Source organism: Triturus cristatus, chromosome 9 (assembly GCF_964204655.1).
Source record: "Triturus cristatus chromosome 9, aTriCri1.1, whole genome shotgun sequence".
Taxonomy (NCBI): Eukaryota; Metazoa; Chordata; class Amphibia; order Caudata; family Salamandridae; genus Triturus; species Triturus cristatus.
Window position 1 is genome coordinate 692,533,139 of NC_140592.1, and position 18,178 is coordinate 692,551,316.

At 44.4% G+C, this 18,178-nt stretch overlaps 1 protein-coding gene across 6 annotated transcripts in view; it reads left to right on the forward strand.

Moving 5' to 3' along the window:
* LOC146798510 (cytochrome P450 2F2-like) overlaps nucleotides 1–18,178 on the forward strand; it is a 443,597-nt gene that overhangs the window by 362,686 nt on the left and 62,733 nt on the right. Inside the window, exon 10 of one of the 6 annotated variants that reach the window (XM_085625793.1) lies at nucleotides 7,289–7,635. The exons of the other annotated variants lie outside the window; for them this stretch is intronic. Within the exon in view, the coding sequence (XP_085481919.1) occupies nucleotides 7,289–7,299 (11 nt within the window). The 3' untranslated portion in view covers nucleotides 7,300–7,635. Of the gene's footprint in view, nucleotides 1–7,288; nucleotides 7,636–18,178 lie in introns of those variants that run through there. 6 annotated transcript variants of the gene reach the window in all.

The window sequence follows — 18,178 nt, forward strand, 5'->3', positions numbered from 1 at the left end:
AGTTGGTAGGGAGCAGGGCTCTGGAAGGGGGTGCAGAGGGTGGGAGAGCCCACCTCTGCCCCCGGTACAACCTGAGGGGTTAAACCCTGGGTTGGAATGGCGTTCTAGGTGTACCCCTCACCAGAGGAGGAGGAACCCTAGGAGAAGAGGTAGGGGGAGGAGAGCCTTCCCTGAGACTCCTGGTCCGCCTGAGGGTGTAGACCCTAGGCTGGAGAACCAGTGGCAGTCTAGTCCTGTCTTTCAGAGAGGAAGAGTGGAGAATGGCCGCTATGTGCCAGGGGTTACTACCCCCCACTCTGTGGTTAGGCAAAGACCAGTGGCACCTGGGTGGCCTAGGGCCTGGTCTTGGCCGCGGACAGCTTGGGAGTACCAGTGGGGTAGCCCAGTTGGTCCAGACAGTGGTGTTAGAAAGAATTCCATGGGTTCACCGTGGCGTAGAACCGGAGGGTGTCCCTGCAGTTGCGGGCCCGCGTCCGTGTTCTATCGCCCCAAGCAGGGAAGTCCATCACGGTGGTGATTGGGCTGCCCTGCGTTTTGGCTGGAAGGGGGTTGTGTTGGACTTGGCCCTTCTGGCAGGTTCACCCCTGAACTTTTTTGATTTTTACTGGTGACTTGGTGTGGTGATTGTTTGGTTTCTGCGCACTTTCCCTGTGTCCCAGGGTAAAGTGCGTGCGTGCTCTGAGTGCATGTGGTGAGATAGGCCTGCCCTCCCATAGGAATGCATGGGGAATGTATGTGTCCCTAGTAGTTCCTGATGCGTGGGGTGTGCAGGCCCGAGTTTGGTATGTGCGGACTCGTGGGAGTGAATGCTGCGCGATGATGTGTGCGGCGTGCATGTACCTAGCGTGGAAGCGCCACTTCTAGAAGTGGGCACTTCGGTGTGCAGTGTGTCTGTCGCGTGATTGGCTGGTCGTGTCATGTGACGGGCTAGGGATTCCCCAGAGTCAGGATGAGTCACCCAGTGGTGAATGGGGAGATCAGCAGCTAGATGGGTGGGAGGAGTCCACCTGGGTCCTGAATAGGACAGGGTTTTCCACACACAATGCTGGCCCCGCCCCCTGTGGTGCGACTGACGACCCTAGCCCTTCCAGTGAATAGAGTGAGGGGCTGAGCACATCAAGGGTGCTCCCCAACCAGCTGCGACTGGTTTTCCCCCTCACCCTGAACCAAGAACAAAGACTTTTGCTGTATAAAAATGGGGCTGTGTCCCCACAGAAACTGTTCTCTGCCAGGATCTTACCTGAGGGGGGGCTGCTGCTGCTGCTGCTGGACCAGAGGACCGCCACTTGGACTACCTCCCTGCCTGGAGGCCCAGTGAGCTGGCTCTGGGTCCAGCCTTGCCCCCCACCCCTGCCCTGCTGCATGCAGGGAAGAACTTTGCTTGGATCCCTCATAGCGCTGGGAGCGCTGGATGTGTTCCCCTAAGTGCCTGCAAGCGCTTTCCTGCTCCCCAAAGCGCCTGGGAGCGCTTTCATTTGCCTTATAGCACTAGGAGCGCTTTATGTGGGCCCCTAAGCGCCTGGGAGCGCTTTCACTGGCATCGTAGCGCTAGGAGCGCTTTATTCTGGAGGCCGGTGCCCACCCGGCATTGCGGTGCGTTAGCGGGTGCCACCCCGCTTATTTGATAATTTACGTTGCGGGTGCCCACCCCGTTCATTTCCCTTACGTCGCGGGTGCCCACCCCGCGACGCGAAACTATTGCCGGAATCACCGCCGCGGCCCGAGCAGCGCATAGGATTCCCTCCGGGCCGCTGCCCAGCGCGACCCGGAAGGCAAGGACTCCGTGGGCGGGACTTCCGGATTGAGGGAAGCCCCGCGAGTAAGGAAACGCCGCCGGAGACGTCCAAGCAGCGTCGCGGCTGCCTGATCAGAGTGTTGCCAGTCCCGTGACAGACGACGGAGCCCGGAGGTGAGTGGGGGCCGCAGGAGGGCGATCCTTGTCTGTGAGCCCCGCGAGGCTCCAAGTGCCCTGCATACTCACTCTCGAGCCCCGAACGGGCTCCAACGACGGGGGCATTTGGTTCCAGAGCCGTGAAGGCTCCGGGGGCATTTTTTGTGAAAGAGTCCCCCGTGTGGGACTCCAACATACAGGGGCAGTCTTCTTAGTTTCTGAGCGCGAGGCGCTCCAACGACGGGGCCAGCATTTAAGCGCGAGTGCGCTCTCCCGCTTCTCAGGGGCACATTGTTTGAGAGCCCACGAGGCTCCCACGTTATTCGGGGGCATTTCATTGGTGATTCTGAGTCCCAGAGGTGACTCCAACGTCTGGGGGCATCACTTCTCGAGTCCCTGCGCAGGACTCTAACGTTGTGGGGCAGCCTTTCGCTTTTCTGAGTCCAGAGGGACTCCAACAGGGGGCATTCTTTTTGGCAGAGCCCAGGGGGGCTCCAAGGCATGCCATATTTGTTCTAAGGGCCCAGAGGTGCCCAGGCCCCAGTCCCTACAGCTGCCCAGCACTTAGTGGGCAGCTGCCACGTTTAGGTGGTGCCTTGTGCGCCTGGCTTGCGCAGCCTGCATAGTCGCTCCCTGATATCGCTGTATATTGGGTATTTCTGCGCCCAGAGAGGCCAGTTGGCCTGCGGACAGTTATCTTGTGTTGTGCCCTCCCCTAGGGCGCTTGGTGATTTTCATACATGTACTTTTTGCGCCTGCGCAATGCCTTCATGATATTTTCTGTCATGTGCTTTGCTTTACACCTCTGAATGTTATGCACCATGTGTTTATGTGTTTAGACCCCTACAGGTATTGTGATACTTAGGTGGTTGTTTTTCCCCTAGTACAGGTGGTACTAGTGAGGTCCTAGTTCCCTGCGTGATATTCCTAAAGGTGGTTAGGGTTGCGTAGGTGGTACTTTCTGTTACCAGTAGTTACTGGTTGGGTGTTATATATGTTATTGTGTGCTATGTTCTAAAATATTATTCCTACGTTCTAAGTGCTATTTCTACAAAGTGCTAATTCCTGACAGTGGTCCATGTGGCCCTGTCCCCTGTATATATAATCCCTTGTAAATTCTGCCCGTGCCTGTTGGCACATTGTAAAGTGTGTGTTTTTATCTAATGTGTTGTGTATAATACAAAGGTTATTTTTATATAATACCTTGTGTGGAGTTTCCTTTGTGGTGGGCCTTGGGTGTTGTTGCTGGGTGCGCGCGCAAACGCTTTACACATCGCCTCAGGGATAAGCCTGTCTGCTCGTGCCAAGCTACCAAGGGGGTGAGCAGGGGTTATCTTTGGCGTGTAACTTCCTTGCCCTGACTAGAGTGGTGGTTTCTGCCTGACTTTGGCGCAAGCCTTAGCCAGCCAGAAATCCCATTTCTAACACTGATCAAAAGATGGCAGATCTCACCTGAGTTTGCAAGATGTGATATAGCGTTACTAGGTAACCAGCTGAAGCAGGAAGTTCAGTTTGTTCACATTGCTTGTAAACAATGGATGAGCAAGTGGGAAGCAAAGCAACGTGGAAGCGCTGCCACTGTGACTCTGCTTCACATGCTTATGAGGAGCTATTAACCTCTAGGCAGAGCTCCTCTTCTCTACAGATTATGGAATCGACGATTTAAAAAAATATTTAGAGCCTAATGCTAAGGTGCCCAGATTGGATTTTCAAGATAACCTCACAGTTGGTCATTAAGAGGAAGATATCAGGGATCATTTTGTGAAAGCATCTGATTTGACTGAGTTGCTACAGTTGCATTGAAAAGGCAACCTACGCTTCCTAGATCCAGCTTCAGTGGGAAAGGATGAATATAGCTTTGTCCATTAACAGTGAAGGGAGCCAGGGGCGTTTCCTTTCTACAGGCTAATTAATGGAAGTAGATAGATAACAATCTTTCCCAAGATTTCTGTTCAGATGACTCCCATTAGAGAACTTTGCAGAGGAGTTTCCGGATGTAGTAAAGATAAGATAACTTCATGGCAGGTCTATCATTTAACACCAATGTTGCTTCCCTTGCACATGCCTATGCCACAACATGATTTCCAAATATTTGATGACCTGATGCAGGAAGGTTTGAACTGTTCATCAACTTTATCGATGTTAGAGCAACGGGTCTGTTTTCTATCAGATGTCTATTTTCGATGGCTTTGTGCAGCAGCAGCATCCACGGGAGCATCAATAAGAGCTCACAGACACATATGGATGAATTCTTCAAAGGCCAATGCATCCCACAATGGTGTACTAATGAAATTACCTTTTGAAACTCTTTGAGCACCAACTTCATAAGATGGTAAAGCCATCAGGTGAATACAAGAAGCTTATGACCCCAATATTACTTTTTTCTAGGGGTTAAAGATATGAGGCCAAACAACTGATTGCTCCGGAGTGGCAAAGTCTGGTAATCAGCTCTTTTGTGGAGGGGCTGGGAGGGCCCTTTTAAGGACAAAGCCCAGTACCAGCCAGAAGCTTCATCTACCTCCCCAGTCCCTCCTAAAGTATGACTTTGCTAGAATGCTCCAACAGGGTGTCTTATTTGCTTTTTCCAGGAAGTTTGGAACTCTACAATGTCAGATGCTTGGGCCCTGGAAATTGTGAGACTGGGTTATGAAAAACAGTTTCCTGAACCTTCACAATAATATTTTTGCCTAACTTCTCTTCTTCGATGCAAACTCTGCAACAGGTTCTTTAGAAGGGCTTTCAGGACTTACTGGTCAAAGCAATCATTGTCCCTGTTCCAAAGGCAAAAGTGTTCCATGGTGTCTATTCCATGCTGTTTTTCATGCAGAAGGTAAATAGGGACTGTAGAAATGTGCTGGGATTAAAGGATTCATGGGGATATATTCCTTACCAGACATTCAAGGAGAAGCCTTTGCAGAATAGTCTGTCTTTGATCAAACCTGGAAAGTTCCTAACATCAATAATTATGCTAGACAGCCGCGGCCCGTGGAGAGAGTTCCGTGGGGCGGCAAGGCGGGGCGGGGGAGGGGCAGGGTGGGGGTTCTAAAAACCGGAATATGGATAATTACAGGTAAGTAAACAATTAAATAAATAAAACGAATTTCGTAGCGCGCGCTGCATCGCAAAATGCGATGCAGCACGCGCTATGAAATTCGTTTTAAATTTCGTTTTAAAATTCGTTTTATTTATTTAATTGTTTACTTACCTGTAATTATCCATATTCCGGTTTTTAGAACCCCCCACCTTACCCCTCCCCCGCCCCGCCTTACCGCCCCACGGAACTCCCTCCACGGGCCGCGGCTGATGCTAGACGCATATGTATATGTTTCAATTCATCCAAAATTCCAGAAATAGTTTTGCTTTTCCTTAATGGGAGAATATTTTCTATTCTAAGTATTACCCTTTAGACAGGCATCTGCCCCAAGCATTTTTACAAAGCTCCGGGCACCACTATAGATATATTACCTGGACACGGCGTTCAGGTTTTTTCATACTTGATTGGTTGATTGCATTTTTAAAAAGTCTGCATGGTACTTCAGGACCATGGCTTCCTCATAAGCTCCAAGAAGCCCCTTATGGATCCATACCCAGAACATAGAAGCCCTTTTCCAAACTAACCTAGGAGACATGTTTCTCCCGAAGTAAAGAAAGGTAAAATTATCTCTCTAAGTTGCTATCCAAGATTCAAGCATGGGTGAGGGGGTGGCTGAGAAGCCAAGGAGAGATCATTCACTCTATACCTCCTTGTATGGAGCCTGTTTCATCTTCACCTTCTAGAGTATTGTCTCTTTCAGTTCTAAAGCCTCAAATCCCAGGAGTATAACATAGTGGTACCAGTGACTCTTCAGACCTGCTAAGATCTTCAATGGTGGTTAAATCCAAGGAATTTGGGAAGAAGGTACCAACTAGTAACTATCCATCTTGGAATACCAATTATGGATGCAAGATAAATCAGGTGGGGATCAATTTTGGAGAACAACATAGCTCAGGTCACTGAAATGGACAAGAGAGAAAAACTGAAAAGAACTGGCAGTGGTCCAGAGCCTCTACTACATTTCCTCCTAATTGACACATCAGGCAGTCTGTGTACAGACAGACAGTAAAATGGCACGGTCTTACATCAACCACCAGGGAGTAACAAGTGCTCCGTATATAGTGATCCTTTCACAGAAGATTTTCCTGAGGATGGAGGAGAATCTCCTCTCTCCTTAAGAAGTATAACGTCCGGGGTGAGGAATGGTCCTGCAGACCTACTCAGCTAGAAATTTCCTTCCTCCATAATGCAATCTCTAAGTTCTACTCTGTTTGCGGATATTTATTGGAAGTTCGTTCAGTCATGGTTGCATATCTTTGCCGCAGAAGAGAATTCACTTATTCCAATTTCTGCAGCCTAACTTCCTATTGAGAGTCTTGGATGCATACCCTTTCCATTCCATGGCCCTTAGTTCTCTTTCCTGCTCTAAATCCGTTCCATCTAATCCCAATGGTTGTGAATAAGATCTGAGAGGATAATGAGTGGTACTTTCTGGTAGTACCAGACTGGCTCAAGATAACTTGATATCCCCATCTACTTTACATGTCTGTTCTTCCTCATTTGGGGTTCCCAATCCATCCTCCCACTCTCATAGTACTGTTTCTACCACAGTCCAAACTTAGATGTCTTAGACTGGGGACACTGTACTTGAAAGGGGAAACATAATAGCTCAGGGATACTCCTCAGAAACATCCAAGGGTATTCCGCAGTCTAGAAGACTGTTGATGCTGAAAGCTTACAACTGCCATTGGTGTTGTTTTGAGTCCTGGTGTGGGTCTAGGGGTATGCCTTCTGTGCCTCGTGACCCGATGAAGATCCTTGACTCTTTTAGAGATGGTTTACTTCTCGGTTCAACATTCTCTATACTTCTGAGCCTTACGGCTGCTATTGAGGCTTTTAGTGTGAAGGAGGTTTAGTCTAATTCTTCTCGAAACAATTAACCATTGTCAAGATGCAGAACTCTGTACAGGGTAAATGACAAGCATAAATTCAACAAGTGATAGGAGTGGTTGGTTAAGGCACTGTGAGGCAATGTTCTTTGAAGGGGCGAGTCAATAACTTTTTCCTAAAGTGGGAAGCATTGGGGCAATTTTGATGTTGTTTCAGAACCATGGTGCCTAGATTGAAAAGGAGTGCCTCCTTGTTTTTTTTTTATACTTCTTAGTCTGCAGTCTAATGGGGTGTCCTGGCTGTGGGTGTGATGAGAACCATGAGAGATGGTGAGCTTGTCTGCAAGATAAGCAGGGGAGTTGGTCATGATGGCTTTGTAAATGAGGCAGCAGGTTTTGGAGATGATGTGGGCCAGCACGATTGTCCAATGGAAATCAATCAGTATGTAGGCGATAATAGCATTTTTTTTTCAGGCCCTGGATGAGAGTGCTGTGGTTTGTACAATGCCATCAAGGGATGCCAGTCTGGAGTCTGGGATGCCATGGAGACTGGAGTTACTATCATCCAAATGCAAGAGTAACACAGCATATATGAACATTTGTTGTGCTGCCACGTAATCATACCCACATACATTTATGGTTCACTATGATCTTCAGTAGAATGGTGATTCTTCTCTGGTTTTTGGTACTTGTATATTATCCTCAGTTCAAAAGACTGAAAATTGTGGACATTTATTGTTGTGTTGTCAAAGTTCACAGTTGCAGTATCTGTGTTGTATGTAGAACTATTTGAATGGACCAATGAATCAATCTGAGTGTTTATACTTGGTTTTGTCTCCCTGTGTGACGACTGGCAGAGGAAGATGAATGAAATGTTAATGCGCTTTTCACTTCCTGATAGTCTTCATTACTCTGAGACCAGGGCTTCCTCGTCACTGTCCTGAAGCTGCCCCACATATTCTTTTCACCTAGATTTTAACAAGGGTTCATTTATTTCTAGAGTTAAGATTGAAAAAGTGAAAGAAATGTGGAGAGTAACTTCCCTTTTTGGGAATTATGGAAATAAGAAGCCTCGAGCTGGGTGACATTTTTGATTAAGATAGGTAAACAATGCATGAGGGGTAGGAGAACTGCACACTGTGTAAAGACTGTGACAAGGAAGACCTGGACTCGTAGTAATGAAGATTGCTTGTAAGTAACTCGGACGTTAACTAAAAATTTCATGAAGTGACCACTGTTGAATGCTGTAGATTTAAGATTTTGGCTGGCTCTAGGGTGACCAGATTTTGAAAACGAAAAAGCAGGATATTTTAACATACATAGAAGTAGGACTACAATTTTGCATCAACTAAGGGCCACAGAAGGACTACCCTGACAGCTTCACCAACATAGAAAACTCAGACAATGAACCACCTAGACTAATTAAGTACAGCTTTTACACATTGAGACATCTGTGTTAATTAATTTGCTTTCTGGCTAATTCTACACTGGAAAACGTGCCCCTGACTGTGTTCAGTTGTCCCTCTCTGAAACGCGGGCCATGTGCTACATTTATTTTAATATGTTGCGCAGATGATGAAAACCGAGCCTGTCCTTAGAATTCTGGGATACCTGGTCACCAATCTCCTTTCTCCTCCACTGTGCTACTGTGTTCCTGTTCTTTTGTCTGTATTCTCTCCTTCAAACACAACCACTATTCAATTTAGAATTTTTTATTTTAATTCAGAAACATCATGACTTTTGCAACAAATATGATAATTACATACTCAGGGCAAATTGGAAATAGGAAAAACACAAAGAAAATCAAGTTAGAAATAAGGAGAGTGCTCAGGGAACAGTAAGCAACTTCCAAATGATGATTAGCCAAAGTCCTTCTCATGGCACATTATTTTCAATTGTGGCTGTCACAGTTCGAATGAAATTAGACTTATGTGGTAGGAGGTTAAATCAGGAAAGTAGCTTCATGGTAGAGGAGAGAGGCTTTAGCATCAGGAGTTTTCTGAAAAACTCTGGCGGGTTACTGTTCTTGCATCCCTGTGTTATGCAGAAAGTGGTCTGCTCCTTTCGGACACTGAAGGAAATCAGGAGGATCCATCTGGACGGGATCCAGTGAAATATGCTCAATTTGTCCTGCTGACATTTGCTGAGACTGGGGTACATTTAGGAGCAACTGCACATTGACTGCTTGCCGTTTGGAGCAGCAGCTTGCCAGTAGGGGGATGAGTCGTATTTTATATTCCTGCTGGACCCAACACAAAGGTCTGATTAGAAGAGCCATCGGCCCTCCATTTGTTGGAGTACTATCCTATTTTGTAGCCATCTGGGGCCATATTATAGAAGAGCCCTGGGGGTGAAACGGGCATTTGCGCCTACTTTGCGTGCCCCCAGTGCACTTTGGTATTACAGAGGGGGACGCAGACGCTTGTGTGTCCCCAGTCAGTCACTGCCCCCGCCTGCATGGGGTTTTCTAAACCCCAGGGGTGTGGAATTTAATAAAATATCTACTTGTCCATGGGGCAGGTTGCTTCATAAATCTACTTGTCCTGTAACAAAATCCACTTGTCCTTTTTGTGTCATGTAATACGGCGACAAATTACGGCAGCAATCTCATTATTTAAGAGTTCTGATATAGCCTCTCTAATTATGCCAGGGCTCGTACCATAGTAGGGTTGAATACTAGCAATTCCCTTATGTTGCTACATTTCTGCAGATCTACATGCAGGGGCTAAAAGTAGTGGTAAGCAAAAGTTCAAGGGTTGGAATGCCCTTTTGAGTGTGTGCTAACTTACTAAATTGCGTGTTTTAAGGGTTTGCACCAACTCTTTTCTAATCTTTTCCCATACTGAAAAGGTTGGAAATTTACTTCTGACAGTGGCAGACGTAAAACTTCTTCCAGGGTTGGGAAAAAAGTGGTTGGAGGAAAAGTGAACTTGAAACATTCAGATTTTCACATGAGCAAATCTACACATGCACATTTGCCCATGCTAAAATGCAGTTCACAAATATTTTCTAGGAGTAGTATTTCTTGGCCTACTTCTGTAAATTCTTGTGAATTCACGGAAACTGTATATATGCACTTAATGCAAGGATATATACAATGGATGCACTTTTGAGACTTTCTTTAATAATTGGGCCTCTAATTAGTCCTGGAGTTAACCATGACCCTTTGTGTTTAGTAAAATTCTGTCTCTCTCTCTCTTTTTCTCTCATTCTATCAGGTGGCTTCACTGTAAGTGACAGTATTCTGCTCTTTTACAAGAAGCATATTGGCACACAAAGTAGTTTTGTTCAGTGCCTGGAACTGCTGTGGCAATGTGTGCTTTTTGAGAGCAAAAACAAGTTTTGATTTTGCCAATCCTTCTTAGAATGCTGAGGGCCCAGCAGCACGCACACCGATAAGGTTTTACAAAAACCATGCCTAAACAAGTCACGCATTGACAAAACCATAAGGCTGACCACCAATTTCAGACCTACTGGCTTTGCCAATGCTTGTTTATTTTTGTTTCCCATAATCGTATTTAAACTGGTTACACTGATTTTCCATTATGAATATTGTTGGGAAATGCAAGCATACATCAACATGGAACTAAATGATGCCGCAAAGATATGGTACCTAAAACTTTGCAGTAGTTTAGCAAATGTTTTTTTTCCTAAGTGCATTTTTTTGTGAACATTTTATTTTGAAAGCAAAGAATCATCACTCTTGCTTTCAAGCTTCGGCAAATATTAGCATATAATCAGAGAGCATTCTGGGAGCATTATACATAGCCTCATATTACTAAACTTTGAAAACGTGTGTACACATTTATACTGGGACCACCGTCAGTAGTGCAGGCTGAGCTTACAGAATTTACTTTTAGTACTCACCCTAATAATAAAGGCTTTGCATTAATGAACCATAAATACAAGCTTGAACGACATTTAACATATGGACACAAATATTACCTTAACTGCAGCCATTTCCCTTTCCTGATCCATACTGTGGTACTGTAAACTGGCAGCCAAAGGGTTTGTGCTGTATGGGGTTGGCCCTACTTGTCCCAAGGACAAAAGACACATGAAAACGTGTTGCCCCTGACCCCAAACAATATGTCCTAGGTGTCAGGGTATTTAAAAGTGCAGGCAGGTTGCTGCCTGCAAAGTGAAAACACGTAGCGGCTTCAAAGCAGCTGCTCTATTATTCATATGAATGTGCTACCCCCAGGGCACCTTGGGGGCAGCACATTCATGCTAATGTGGTGCATTTTGGTGGTTAGCACTGGGGTCACCTTTCGAAACTAGGAAAATATGCTGCATAAATAATATGGCCCTATATGGAGCCTAGCACCTGGATGCCAATGCATTGGAGGGAAACAGACTCTCAGCTTGTTATCACTTCAAAAGAGCATAGAAACGATCATTTGGTGGTGATTTTTTTGACGATTTAAATACTAATTTATGCTTTTTAATGAATTTCTTTATAGTGCTACTCATCACAATGTAGGCTGCCAAAGCACTTTAGATCTCACACACTCATATTATACAGAATCAATGAATCCAGCAAAAGTGTCTATCAAGGTACAGTACGTTACATGAGCCAGTGAGGGTAACCAGGTGTTATTATGTGGAATTATGTGTCATTATGTGCTTAGAGTACTTGGTCCTGAGAAATAAAAATTCAGGATCTAAAATGTTACCCAATGGTTAGGATTGTCTTTACTAATAAGACTATTACTGCTACCCAAAATAATAATTTATAGCAACTTTAGAATAACAAAAGATTGAGAAAAAAAAAGAATAAGGTTCTAAACCTATGACTTGCAGTCTGCATGCAGCTCCTTGATGCTGGTTCACAGCTCAATGTGCTATGTTGAAAGGTTTGTATCTTATGAGCTGCATGTAAGAAAGACCTCTGTGACAAAAGCAGCAACTCACTGACCTATCAACGTAAAATACAAATCTGTGATCTGAATGTTACACTTTGTCCTTTTAAGCAAGCACAGTAACCTTTTATGCTACTTTATGATGAGTCAGAAGTGTGACCAGTGCTTAATTTCCAAAATATTAAGTGCCAGGGCTCTGACCAGGAGGCTACTGCAGCTTGCACCACCCATCGACCTTGTCATCGCTGCCAAAACAACTACTAACTATCTCTACCACATGTAGATGCGGCTGTTCAGATTATTCCAGGTCCCTAAAGCTAAAGGAATGGCTGGGGAAACAGGTATAAGTATTTTTTTTAATGTATATTGTTTTCCTATACAACTGTTATACTGCTCATCTCTAAATATTATGAGCAGCGCCACCTTGTGGCAGACTGCCCTAAGTGTGGTGTTGACAATTAGGTGCCGGTGCCGAGCACCGGAAACCAATTAAGTGCCAGTGCTCAGCATCGGAAAGCTCTGGCTCAAATTAAGCACTGAGTGTGACTAGACAAAACACAGGCCTCTCAAGCATGTGGATTACCTTACCAGTATTGTTATCCCCTGAAAAGTGCTGGGCATGCAAAGATCTCTGTATCAGGAGCCTTAACAACATTCAATATTTCAAAATGCAGCCTATTTGTGGCCATTTCTATAAGCCAGAATAGATTTATTTTCAAATGTATCCTTGTTGCCAGTTTCTGTTTGCTGCAGATTTTATGAAAAAGAAATATATACGTTGATTTTCAGACTCTGCACCTCGTGACTCCTCTCCCTTTCTGCCGTCACACCTTTACCCCCAATTTATGGAAACCTGTAGTAATTTGTCTCCATTTCCATCACTGCTTTCATGGATATACCCTGTGTCAGGTCATGAGCCCAAATGTAGGGATGGCCCACCTCCTCTCTTAGCCAATGAATGCTTTCACATCGTAATGCATCTTGTGGCTTCATGCTCCCCCTCCTTCTTCGATACTTGTGTAATAAATATGTTATTTCAATCAATATCCTGGGGCCAGATCTTGTTGTCCTTGAGTTGGGGATTGAAGGATTTTGTACTTGCCTTCGTAATGGTTCGTTTGATTGCCTTTCTTCCACCAGCATCTTCTGCCATTATACATCCTCTCAGTTACTCACAAGGATAGAATTCACAGAGTAGGGTCTTTTTACAGCAGTATGCTCTGTTTGCATAGATGGCTGCAAGGAATTCGGAAGCAACCACAGACTTGGACCCCTTGGATGGATCTTTAATAAAGATCTTTGTGGTTACTGATTCCACTGGGGGTATTTGCCTTGTCTGAGGTTTCTTAACTTCACAGTTGGGCCAACCTGGTTGAGTGCCCTCATCAGCTCCAGATTTTCTGTAGCAGTCTTTACATAAGTGATTTCACTTTTTTAGTACTCTGCTACTGGCATCACTTCACTACAAGATGAATGGAGCGGCTGTGCCTTTGCTGACTGACTGGAGCTTTGAACTAACACTGCTTTGTATCCATGCACATTTTATTACAGAGCTAAGCCCTCACCCCATCTCTTTACTGGGCCCTTGGCAGTGCTATTTACCACCTTATCAATTGTATTAATCCCACCACAGGCCCTTGCAGCAAAGACTTTGGAGAAACGATGATCTATGCAGTCTCTGAGATGTCATTGTGTGACTTTTCATCCTGCACAATGGAGGCTCCAGACACTAAGGGCTGATTCCATCTGCCTATTTAACTGCGCTAGGATATAATGCACTTCTAACATGGCGGGCTGTATATCAGTCATGTTTGTGACAGAGTAACTCGTCCGCCAAACTCTAAATCAGGCCCTAAGGGTCCATCCATGTCCCCAGTAAATAGGATTGGAAGCGGAAAGGGAGACTCTATAGTTGGGATAGGAAAGGCACATCTTTACTAGGCCCTTGTGAAATTTCATTTATTTGTCATCATTTTGCATTATTTGACATAACTGTTATGCTATTATGCCATAGCCTGTAATTGAGACTTCATTCAAGATAAAATTCCTACTATGGGGGCACAGGAATAATGTGAAAGAATAGACAGTGGGCATCCATTGTTCTCCTCCTCTTTGATTTTGTGTTTTTTTAAAACATGAAATTCATCCTTGTGTTAAAAATAACACAAGGATACATTTTGAGCTGAAACATAGTGTAATATGCCCCAGCTAGAATTTTTCATAACGACTCATAACTTTGCATGATGTTTGGGGCATTATATGCAATTTCTACTAAGGAAATTATCCAAATTTTTAAGTTTTTTACCTAGGGGATCTTACAAAACTGCTGTCAACTTGCGTCTTTCCTCCATCTGCCACTACAGTCTTCTCCTCATGATCCCATCCACTATTGCCTGGATATGAAGGTTAGAAAGTGTAAGTGAAGGAACTAGCACATATGACTTAGGATATGTCTCCAACTGGAGCCTCTTGGATGATTGAAGATGTGAATCTTGAAGACACCTCCTGATCGGTAGGCGACTTATCTCCTCTTCCATAAAATTAGTGTTGAGTCTACCCAGGGAACATTCCCTTAAGCTTTACTACCTCATCTTGCTTTTCTACCCCTTTGCCAGAACCACCAGAGGGAGTACTGTCTGTATAACGACTTCCAATACCATTGATGATCCAGTTAGTACTTTTGGACCAATCTGAGGGTGGCCTAAATGTAGACTATGGGGCCAGATTATGAGTTTAGAAAGTATTTATTGCACATGATAAATAATGATATCATGGGGTATGTTATTTATTGTGTGTGATAAATAACACCTTTTACAAGTTTGTGGGAAAAACATGCAGATTTTGGTGTTTGAGGCACCAATATCGCCATGATCTTGGGTAGAAGAGTTGGCCTACCGGCTAGGGCGCTCGACCTCGAATCTGGTGAACTGGGTTCGAGTCTCGGCAATGATGCTGAACATCCTGTGATTCTGGGCAAATCACTTAATCTCCCCGTGCCTAACAAAAATGAATGTGTCCTCATGTAATGCAACTGGTGCTATGTAAAGCGCTCTGATACCCGATGCAGGTCAAGTTCGCGCTATATAAAACTCTCTAAAAAATAAATAAATGATTCAGTAAAAACTGTATGCTTTTCCCCTGTTTGACCTTCCGAAATGTAATGAATTTTGAGGTATTTAAAGCAACAAATAATTCAAATTTATAATTCTGACCCATGCAGAAACAGGGGTTTACATATGAGTTGGAAGTAAACGACCCACATGTAATCAGGCCCTCTGTGGTCTAGTTAACATTGACAAGATCTTTTATCTGCCCATGTGTAACAGAACCCAAGCAGAGATTGTGCTCATTTGGCATCTTGAGCATTATGGATAATATGGAATGGAGAATTTAGAGAGGTCAGTGTGACAATAACAGAAGGCACAATGGCAGCACAACCAGCATGGAACACAAAAATAAGAGATAGACATAGAAAACATAAAAGGGTAAGTGAAGGCGCATTTAAGATCAGTCTTAGGTCATTTAAATGCTGCTAAATAGCTTCTTTTTGTATTTGTGAAACCAATATTGGTGGGTCTAGATACATCAGCTAGCATATTCTTCTGTGATACCTTTAGCTCCAAAGAAAGAGAGGCTTTAGCACCAGGAGTTTTCTGAAAAACTCCTAAGAAAGAACAACATATTTCTTGGGATCCCCATGTACAGTCCATGTTTACCACATCTTCTTAACCTTGAAGAACTAGGCCAGTTCTGTTCCCACAGGTTTGCATGATCTCACCTCCAAGCACCAAGGGCATTGGTCCTACTTCCATGTCCTGTCATGATGGAGCAAATTTCACATTTGGAATTTCAATGAAAGTCACATAAACTGGACGCTCCATACAGAAGCTTGCTGCTGAGTGTTTGTCATTAAGGCTTGCAAATTATTTAATGTGAAAGGAAGTTTTATTTATAACTTAGTGGTTGTTTGCATTTATTGTTTTATAGACCTCTGTCTAAACAATAATAAAAAAGAATCTGAATTTGAAAGACGTTCAAAAGCCTGTTTGGTCAAGAGTTATTCTCAGATACCAGCATTGATAATTTGCCTTTATATACTGCCAAGATCAAATCACAAGCCTTGCCAGTATAATCTCAATAAAGTTGATATAAGCATCAAACCAGCAGAGCAGGGAGTAACTGGTTTGCCACAGAGTTTTCGCCTTAAGGATGCTAATCAATATTAGGGGCATGGAATTCCTCACACTTAGCCCCTCAGTACAAGCTAGCCTGAATAGGTGAGGTATTTAACACATTGAATGAATAAAATTATCTGCTGTGAATGCAAAATATGCATTCACATCTATAAACTGGTCAAAGTGGTATACATGGTTCATGAACGCAAACCCTTTATAGTTAGAAACAGCACACTAAGGAAATACAGTAAATTGTAAATCCACTGTGCATTAACAACAGTGCTATGAATGTAGAATAAAAATTGTACGCATATTTATAAAACTTACCGATTTGTGTCTATTTATAATGCTCCCATAATACTAGTTTATAATATGCAAACACATACAGTATAATGGAACTAATATTGTGGTTTCATTCTGAAAGCAAACAATGTAAAGAAACAATATTTGCAGATTGAAAAACATGAATGAATGTAGAAGAAACGTTTGCAGAACTACTGTACCGTACTTTTGCGTTGAAATAAAATGTACCCCCCAAAATATTTGCAACTTGGAAAAAGAGATGACGGAGGTTATACTTTTACTAACCTATAGTGCATTTTTACAGTGGTACATTAAATACCAGCATCATTTGATAAACATGTTTGAAGCATTACAGCATTTAAGAAATAAAAAAAAACAGCAATGTCCTGCCAATGGTTCTTTCCTGTACCTAAAGGTAAGCAAGAATGATTGGCAGGCACTCAGTGGTGGCTCCTTTGCTAAGGTGGAGGAACGCCGTCTCACCACATTTTTTGTCAGTGAAAAAAGGAAAAATAAAATTATAATAACACTAGATAATTATCATTTTATTTTCCCTTTGTAATGCAGCTTTACGGGGCTGGGCTTAGCTGTTGTCACAGCCAGCAAAGGGAGAGATGGTGGGCACTTAAGTGAGCATGACTGTTTGGTCAGTCATCTTGAGCAGGCCAAACAGTCCTGAGCCCTTTGCATGTTCCTCAGAGGAACATGCACAGGCTCCCACACCCTGTCTGATCGCTGATCCACAGCGATCACACAAATAACAATGCTGCATTGCAGCATTGAGATTGGCTTAGCAGAGGGGGCCTGTACTTCCTGCGACTCGTACTTCAGAGGACGACTCGACGCGAGGCAAGGCAGTGGTCTGGTGGTTGGCAGCAAAATGTATTTTAATTTATTTTTCAAGCCGCCCCCCCACCTCACCCATGTTACTCGGTGGCACCTGCCACCGCATGTACCTTGGTGCCGCATTTTGCATTACATACAGCAAGACAAAAATTATTGCTATAGGGGCATATTCTCAAGGAGCTATCGCGGAGTTAACCGCACTTTATCGCAGCCAAAGTTGCGATAAATTTAACTCTCCATTCACAAGCTTGTGTTAACAGCCCACAGCACCAGTTTACCCGCGATAGCAGCCGCAAAAAATATCGCCACAGATGATCCCCGCAACTATCGCTAATGAGATGCAGAGTAGGCGTCCCCGTGCAAAACGCTGCGTCAACACCACTCCACAACACTCACAACGACCAGACAGAACAGCCATAAGAACACAAAACTGGCGATAAGGCGCATTAGCAGCAGGAAAATAACACCTGCTCTGACCTAGTGCAAAGTCGGACCACAGCCTGTAATACAAAAAGGGTGCACAGCCCACAGCCACACCTGAAGAACAACAGATGCACCCGGGTGACTGAACATGCAGCCCGGAGGGCTGAAAGGGCAACAACACCCTCCGCCACCACCCTCAGGACCCCCCCCCCTCCCCAGAACCTCCCTGACCAAAGACATGCCACATCAGCTACACCTAAACATGTACAAAATAATCCGCTTGATATCGCACAATCACAACTGGTGACATGCATGTGTCGTCACAGAAATGAGCATCACACATTCACTTTAGAAGCACCAAATGAAATTTATTCAAATGAACATTGAAATGAAATGAAGACACATGGCGGCTCCCCTCGGGACAATCCATAGGTCACAGCCTGTAAGACAAAAATCATGATGAGGTGTGCCCTGCGCACATCAAAGGACAGAGAGAGAGCGATGGCGAGAGAGAGGAATAGAGGGAGAGAGAAAAATAAGAAGAGAGGTGGAGAGAGAGAGAAGAAGAGAGGGGGAGAGAGAGAGAGAATAAGAAAGGGGTAGACAGAGAGGGAGAAGAGAGGGGGAGAGAGAGATAATAAGAGAGGGGGAGAGAGAGAGAGAATTTGAGCGGGGGAGAGAGGGAGAGAGAGAGAGAATATGAGCGGGGGAGAGAGGGAGAGAGAGAGAGAGAAGAGAGGGGAGAGAGAGAGAGA